General features: G+C 32.9%; 1 protein-coding gene across 2 annotated transcripts in view; it reads left to right on the forward strand.

Moving 5' to 3' along the window:
- ZFR (zinc finger RNA binding protein) overlaps positions 1-8,281 on the forward strand; it is a 69,268-nt gene extending 60,987 nt beyond the window's left edge. For both annotated transcript variants that reach the window (XM_087815317.1, XM_016224315.2), the window contains 3 exons: positions 4,941-5,052; positions 5,158-5,255; positions 6,679-8,281. In XM_087815317.1, coding sequence (XP_087671443.1) covers positions 4,941-5,052; positions 5,158-5,255; positions 6,679-6,858 — 390 coding nt within the window. In that variant the 3' untranslated portion in view covers positions 6,859-8,281. The remainder of the gene's footprint in view (positions 1-4,940; positions 5,053-5,157; positions 5,256-6,678) is intronic.
- The last annotated feature ends 281 nt before the right edge of the window (positions 8,282-8,562 follow it).

The raw sequence follows: 8,562 nt of genomic DNA on the forward strand, positions 1-8,562 counted from the left end.
CTCTTCTTTGACCACTGATGAGTACTGAAAGTAGTACTCTGCCTTCAGATTAGTTGTTCTTTTTGTCCTAAATCCATGGTGATGAAGTAAATACAGGTAGCGTTCCTAGTGTAAGGTTGGTTTGACATCAGAATTGTTTTGTAGTATCTAAACCTCCTTTAAAATAGTATACCTGCTGTAATTTACAAAAAAGCAATAGTTAATTTTTGAATGTTTATTGTGTATTTCTAAACAGTATATATTACAGTGAGGAATATTTTACAAAAGAAAAAAAAGGTCTGTCACAACATGGATGAACCTCCAAAATGTGAATGAAGCCAGACACAAAAAAATCATACATTATATGATTGCATTTGTATGAAATATTCAGAGTAGACATCCATAGAGACAGAATGCAAATTGGGGGTTGCTATAGGCTTGGGGAAGGAGGGAGTGGGGAGAAACTTATTACTGGGTGTAAGGAACTTTACTTTGAAGTGATGGAAATGTTTTGAACTAGACCGAGGTGGTGGTTGTGAAACAGGGAATGTACTAAATGCCACTGAGTTATTCACTTTAAAATAGTTAATTTTATGTTATGTGAATTTTACCTCACTTGTTCTCTTGTTTGTTTTGTTGTTGTTGTTCCATTTATTTATGCATTCATTGGTTGTTTCTTTTATGTGCCCTAGCCAGGGATCAAACCCGCAACCTTGCATATTTGGACGATGCTCCAACCAACTGAGCTACCCAGCGAGGGCCTCACTTTTTTTGTTTGTTTTTAAGAATGATCTGTCAAATGTGAAAGAACAGTTATCAAAGAATAGGCTGAGAGAAATATCGTAATTATACTTTCTGTCCAAACAGCAACTGAAATATGTGATTTAACATTTCTTTACAAATATTTTACTGGTTTTTCAAGAGTGTTTTAGATAGATACAAATAATTTAGACTTAGTGGTGGTGGCTTATAGCAAGAGAGTTCTTGTGTGTCACTTTTAGAACCAATGAAAAGTTTTTAAATGATAGCACACTGATAACTCAGGACAAATAACTAACATTCTCTTTGCTTACATCTCATTCACTTTAGCTTAAAAATAGTAGTAACTCAGCACTTAACTGTCCCTTAACTAAAACTAAGTACCTACCCACGCACTCCCAAATCACCAATAGTTATGAATAAACTCTTTTTCCCCCGCAAGACTTGACAGTTTTTATGAAGAATTGTTGAGTATAAAATAAGGTGCTGTGTATCAATATAATACACAAATATAAATAACATCCTACAAATGGATTTAGGAATGAAAGTCTGTTGTGCATGTATCAATATTACCCTGTGTCAGCTAGAATATAGAAATGATTTTTGTATATACAATAACTTGTTGTAATGGTACTCATAAAGTCCTACTTTAATAACATAAACATCTTTATTTGTAAAATAGGAATAATAGTCATATCTGTCTCCTAACAGTGATTGTGATGATTAAAATTGGGTCTGGAAAGGCTCAGACAGTGCTTAGTGTATAATAAGTTACAATGGTGAAGAAGATAACTGCTCCTATTACTGTTATTTAACCAGAATTCCTAGTGTTAAATATTTCTTTTGTTTCCAGTTGGTTACAGATAAACAGTTGCACTGAATATTTTAATGCATTCATTTAAGTATAAAAGCCCTATTGTAAATCTCTAGTATTGACATTGCTGGTATGTGCCTTTGAGCTTGCCAGTTGTGTGCTAAAAAAAAGTTTTACCAGTTTATATTCCTACCAAATGAAAATACCTGTGTCACCACAATCTCACCGGCTTTTGTGGGTGGTTTTGTAGGGGTTTTTTTATGACTTTTGACCTCTACGAGAACTAGAAAAGGATATTTATTGAAATATAGCTGTAGTTAAAAAAAACAAGATTTGAATCAGACCTGGGTTCAAATCCTAGTCTTTTTACCTTATAATTGTATGACTTTAGACAAACTACTTAACCTCTTTGTTTTCTTTTTTTAATCTTTAAAATTGTGGTATAATAACATCTAGTTATGTACATTAAATGAAATCATGCATTTAAAGTGCTTGGCAGTGTGCCTGCCATTTAATTTAGTAAGCATTATTGTTGTTAATAGTACTGAGGATAATACATGCTTCATGACTGTTTTTTAAAACAAATATTGCAATCATTGATTTCAAATCATTTAATATGCAGAGCTTTTCTCTTTAAATAACTTAAGCCACCAAGATCCTTTACATTACAGCCTAAATATCATTTCCCTAATTTAATTCTTCATCTTTGATGTTGTACTTTTACTTTTTAACATATATATTTCAGAGTTTAAAAACCACATATATTCTACTGCTGTTGCTTTTCTAACTGTAGATATCTGCTTGGAGAATAACCCTGTTCTATAGAAAACATATTTTTAAATTGCTTGCTTCATAGCAAATTTTCTCAGAGGTCAGATTTTTTTAGTTTCATTGTATCTCTAAATATATTGACTTATTGTTTTCCGTAAATAATTAATTTCTCTCTTGAGTCTTAGTTTCTATCTACCTTTGTATGCAAGTAGAAATCACAAATTCCCACTTCCCACAAATTCCCAATAAGCAGATTTTGAAAAAGCTTTCTTTTTTTTTTTTTTTACATGTTTGTTATTGATTTTAGGAAGGAGGGGGAGAGAGAGAGAAACATCAGTTGGCTGCCTCCTGAACACCCCCCACTGGGGACTGAGCCCGAAACCCAGGCATGTGCCCTGACGGGAATTGAGCCAGTGACCTCTTGGTTCATGGGTCGATGCTCAACCACTGAGCCACCCCAGCTGGGCTGAAAAGGCTTTGAATTACTTGAAACATATTCTCTATCTTGACATACAGATTATAGGTGATTATTTAATACTTATTTTTCTCTTAACATTCTCTAAAGGTACTTAGTAAAAGTTTAGGTATTTATGGAAAGTGGCATATTTTATTACTTCAATTTTATATTTAAGCTCAACATCAGTAAGTAATTTGCTTATTACCCTTGGTTTCTTTTGTCAGCAGAATTATTTTTACTTTCTTTCCAAAAGTATTCCATTTCACAAATATTTATCAAATATTTTCTGTATGCTGGCCATTTATGCTAAGCAGAGGGGTTCAAAATATGACATTGACCTTATCCCTCAGGATTTCACAGTCTGTTGGACGTCTTAAAATAATACTTGATTTGTTTGGTAAAGAAATATTTATTACACATTCATAGAATTGTATGGAAAACTGAAGCTGATTCCTTACAAAGCACTGAAATTTTTAAATGAAACCCCTTTTAAAATGTCTTGAGTATCTTCTGCATTCTTGAACTGGGTAAACTGAATATCCTGATTTTTTTTTTTTTTTTTTAGTTTGATTTACATTTATCATTATGAACATTCATTTTAATTTTTTTCCCCAATCTCTCATACTGCCAGCAGACATTTTTTTACTACTGTTGATGTGCACTCTTTAATGTGTCACTTTAAATTCCCATCTCTCTTATAATTTATTCCTAATTTATTTGGGACTACAGTCTTCACGTGTCCAAACATTTTAAAATTCTTATTTAAAACATCTGAGTAATGGCTTTGGCGTGAATAACTTGACATAGTTTTTTACCTCTGATTAAATCTGTGAGCTTTTTAAGCAGGCAACTAAAAATGGATTCTCACTAAGGTATTTTCAGCTTCAATATTATTTTCGGGATTTTATTGTATTTCTAGTCTATTTACTTTCTTTGACTTGTTATTGGTGGTCTTATTTAAAATGTAAGGTAAAAGCTACAGTATGGGTGAACCTTAAACATTATGCAAAGTGAAGGAAGCCAGACAGAAAAGGCCACATTTTACATGGCTTCATTTGTATGAAATATCCAGAACAGACAAATCTATAGAAATAGAAAGTGCTTTAGTCATTGCCAGGGAGATGGAGGAAAGGGAGACTGGGGAATGACTACTAATGGGTAAGGAGTTTCTCTTGTGGGTGATTAATGTGTTCTGGAATTAGATAGTGGTTATGGTTGGACAACTTGTAAGTATACTAAAATCCACTGAATTGTAAACTTTAAAAGGGAATATTATCATGGGAATTATATCTCAATTTTTAAAATCTAAATGAAATCAGATTTTCTAATAGGCCCTTCAGAATAATTCTGGGTTATCTGCTTTCTAAATCTATATTTTTACTTTTGTCTTTTATTCATTAGTTTAGATTTTAAGTCTCTCAAATATAATTTACAATGAAAGCATAATTTGTATTTTTCTCAAGGATAATTGAAGTTCAGTTGTGAATTAAATGAAAATTTAGATAATGTACATTGTAAAGAAAAAACAAAAATCTTCTCTACTTAGTAGAAGATGGGTCTCCTGTAACTCCCTGTTACGATAACAGAATAAATGTATGTGAGCCCTAAATATCTAAAGAATTTTAAGGACTGTCCTTTTTTAATAGGAAAGGATAGCAGTTATTTAAACAATAAAAAAAAAACAAAACCCTAATATTCTATTTTATGTTTTTCTTTATTAAGAATAAATTGTAGCCCTCACTAGGTAGCTCAGTTGGTTAGAGTGTCATTCCGATATGCCAATGTTAAAGGTTTAATTCCATGTAAGGGCACATTCAAGAATCAACCAGTGACTGCATAAATAAGTGGAACAATAGGTTGTTGTCTCTTTCTCCTTCCCTCACTTCCTCCCATCCTCTTTCTCTCTAAAATTAATCAATAAAAAATTTCTGAAAAGAAGTTAAAAAATCTTTTTAAAAAATAAATTATATATTGCTTTATGAGTTGTTTTTATTGTTTTACTTAATTTTTTTCCATTACATGCAATTTTATTTTCTGTTTTTGTGATTTGTTCTATGTACTTTTTCCGTGTTTGAAATTTTTAATTTTTATTAAGTAGTTTGTCATTCTGGTGTTTGGTCTGTAAGCTGTTAAACACATTTTTTATGTTTTTATTTTTAGGCTATGGAGTTACTAGTAGAGAAAGCAATCAGTAGTGCTTCTAGTCCTCAGAGCCCTGGAGATGCACTAAGAAGAGTGTTTGAGTGCATTTCTTCAGGAATTATTCTGAAAGGTAAGTTTTACTTCATTTTTAATGCTTGTGTTTGATAATTGAATAAAAACTCTCTTTTCTTTTACAAAAAACTAATTTTTTCTCTCACTGTGGTGATTGCTGTAGGTAGTCCTGGACTTCTGGATCCTTGTGAGAAGGATCCTTTTGATACCTTGGCAACAATGACTGACCAGCAGCGTGAGGACATCACATCCAGTGCACAGGTAAAAGGGTGTTCTTAATCCCAAAGCTTTGTTGAGTCACTGCCTTTAATTAAGGTTTTGTTTTTTATAGTTGTCCTTTAGAAGAAATACTGTATAGTATTCATTCTTCTGCTTTAATAAGCCCCTAAAGAGATTATAACTTAAACTAGATTCACTAATATAATCTGGAATTTTACTATGTTAACTGTGTGTGTGTTTAAGTGTATTATATAAATATAAAAATAAAACAGTATTTTCAGTGTCTCATTAAATCTGAGTATTAGGTTATATATCAAAATCAGTAGAGAAACTATGTCACCTGGTTGTATAGAAGTGGTGTGCTGTGTGGTTTATGGTAATTATTGTTGTAATTTAGCCTCTCCTCTCTGTTTAATGTGGCAATTAAAAGCGTGGGCCCTGGAGTCAAGACTCCCTGGGTTTGAATACAGGCTCTGCCATCTCATCTGTAAAATGGGGATAAAAGCAGCATCTGTCTCAGGCAGGGTTGTTAGGAGGATTAAACGAGTTAGTATGTGTAACTATAATGTGTGTGTTATGTGCCATTGAGTCAGCTCTGACTCCTGGTAACTGTGTAAGTGATGTCCACAGTGTCCTGTCCTCAACAGTCCAGCTTAGCTCTTGTAAACTCATGCCTATGGCTTCTTTTATGGAATCAGTCCATCTCTTATTTTGTCTTTCTCTCCCTCTTGCCTCCTCATGTGCACCCAAATTAGGACACCTTCAGTTTTGTCAGTTTTGCCTCCAGTGGTGTTTCAGGCTTAATTTGCTCTGGGACCCACTTACTTATCTTATCTTTCTGGTGCTCCAAGGTATCCATAGAGCTCTCCTCCAACACCATGTTTCCAATGAATTAATTTTTTCCCTATCAGCTTTCACTGTCCAGCTTTATGTTGGCTGTCGTCGTCATCATTATCAGCTATAAGTCCTATTAGAAGAAGAATTATGGAAAAGGAAAAAATATGTGAACCGAATGAATGAATGAATGAATGAATGAATGAATGAATAATGAATGAAAAAATTAATCTAAAACTGCTATAGCTTTTCTTTTTAATGTCAGAAATGTACTAAATGTATTATCTCAGCTTAAGAAAATACAGAGGGGCTAAAAATAGTCTAAACAGCAGCCATTTTGAAAAAGTTTCACTCCTAGGTATATACCCAAGAGAACTGAAAACGTGCCACACAAAAACTTGTACATGAATGTACACAACAGCACTATGCATAATAGCGAGAAAGTGGAAACATCCCAAATGTTCCTCAGTCATTGACTGGGTGGGTGAATTAGTTTCAGTTATGAAACTAAAATTGTTCAAGGTATTTCTTTCATTAAACAGGCTTTTTTACATATGGAGGTATAAACCTAATAAGAATTATTATTTTGGTTTTTAAAATTAATTCTAAATTCTGACTCTTTTTGTTGCAGTTTGCATTGAGACTCCTTGCATTCCGCCAGATACACAAAGTTCTAGGCATGGACCCATTACCCCAAATGAGCCAACGTTTTAACATCCACAACAACAGGAAACGAAGAAGGGATAGTGATGGAGTTGATGGATTTGAAGCTGAGGGGAAAAAAGACAAAAAAGATTATGATAACTTTTAAAAAGTTTCTGTAAATCTGCAGTGTTAAAAATAATAGGTGCCCATTCATTGGCTGTTTTTCACTCATAATAATGTCTACAAAAAATTTATCAAGAATTTCATGGGAGAACCAAGTTTTTCTGTGACATTAAAATCTTCGTGTACAGTGTTAGGTGTTATATGAATGGAAAGACACCCCCCAAAAATTGTGCTCCAACTAGGGGGGAAACAATGGTTCAGATTCCCCCCCCATTATTTTGGTTTTATTTACTCATTGCCCTAGTTCCTCCTATTTTTGTGTCTTTTATTAATTAGTCTTATTAAATCTTTACTGTATTTAATGCAGTATTTGTGCTTCAGTTGCTATGTGTATTTTGAGATTTTATTTAGAGGTTTTGTTTGTTTTTTGACACTAGTTGTTTGTGTTATAGATGATATCCTTTACTCCTTAATATTTTATAGCAGTACATTTTCTTGTAATGTGAGGCTGCGGAATTTTTTCCTTTTATTTTGTTATTCTGTATGTGATGGATTACAACTCAAAAAGTTACCCTGCCATTTAAGTGCTCAGAACTGAATGTTTCTGCAGATCTTGTGGCATTTGTCTCTCTAGTGTGATATATAAAGGTGTAATTAAGACAGATTTCTGTTCATCTAATCAAGTTTGCTGTTAGTTGTGCATTAGCAGTATAAAAGCTAATATATACTATATGGTCTTGCAACAGTTTTAAAGCCTCTGCATAATTAATAAAAATGCATGACATTTTTGTTTTTAATAGACTTTTAAAATTATAATTTTAGGTTTGACACGTAGATCTTTGTACAGTTGACTTTTTGACATAGCAAGGCCAAAAATAACTTTCTGAATATTTTTTTCTTCTGCATAAGTGGAGAGGGCATTTTTTCATACTATAAGTGGGCTAACCAATATTTTGAAAAGAACTTTATCATTGTGCAACTAACAACAGTAACTAGCCCTTAATTATGACGACAGTTCCTTGTTGGTGTGTGTGAGATTACTCTAGCGACTATTACAGTGTAACACAATTGAATGATTTCTTCCCCCTGCCCCCATACCCTATCACCCAGATAATTTACAGTTCTATTAACAGTGAGATTGATAAAAGTATTACTGATTTAAAAAAAATTAAGATTATCTAAGGGAAAAAAACCCCAGAAAATTATTTGGTGTGGCCATCTTACATGCTTATGTGTCCTACGAAAAGCTAAATATTCTAGCAGTGGTGTAATGAAAGTTACACCTTGCTGTTGGTGTGTGTATGCTCTGGTACACAGTGTCAGTTTGTTGTCACAGCACTACAGTGAAATACACAAATAAAAACTTAAATTCATATTATGACTTAAATGTATTATATGTTATAATTGACATAAACTACTTTTGCTTTGAAATGACTTATGCTCTAGTAAAACCATATTTAAAAGTATTGGGTAGTTACATCTTGTTATTCTTGACAAATGTTTGTTGCCTGAGCACATAACTTGCAGAAAATTTTATAATTTTCAGTACTGTATTGGTTCAGTATAGTCTCTTGAATAGGGTCAGGTCATCAGAGAGCTGCATACTTGGAGAGTTCTGGGCTTAAAAGCCTGAGTTTTTAATCTTTATACCATGTATCTCCTACAGATGTGTTTTTAACCAGCCCTCTGTAGAATTTAAATGCTCAAGACATGGCATGCAAGTAGAATTTAAGTATCCCAGATTTGG

The sequence above is a fragment of the Miniopterus natalensis genome, chromosome 3 (genome assembly GCF_054644295.1).
Source record: "Miniopterus natalensis isolate mMinNat1 chromosome 3, mMinNat1.hap1, whole genome shotgun sequence".
Taxonomy (NCBI): Eukaryota; Metazoa; Chordata; class Mammalia; order Chiroptera; family Miniopteridae; genus Miniopterus; species Miniopterus natalensis.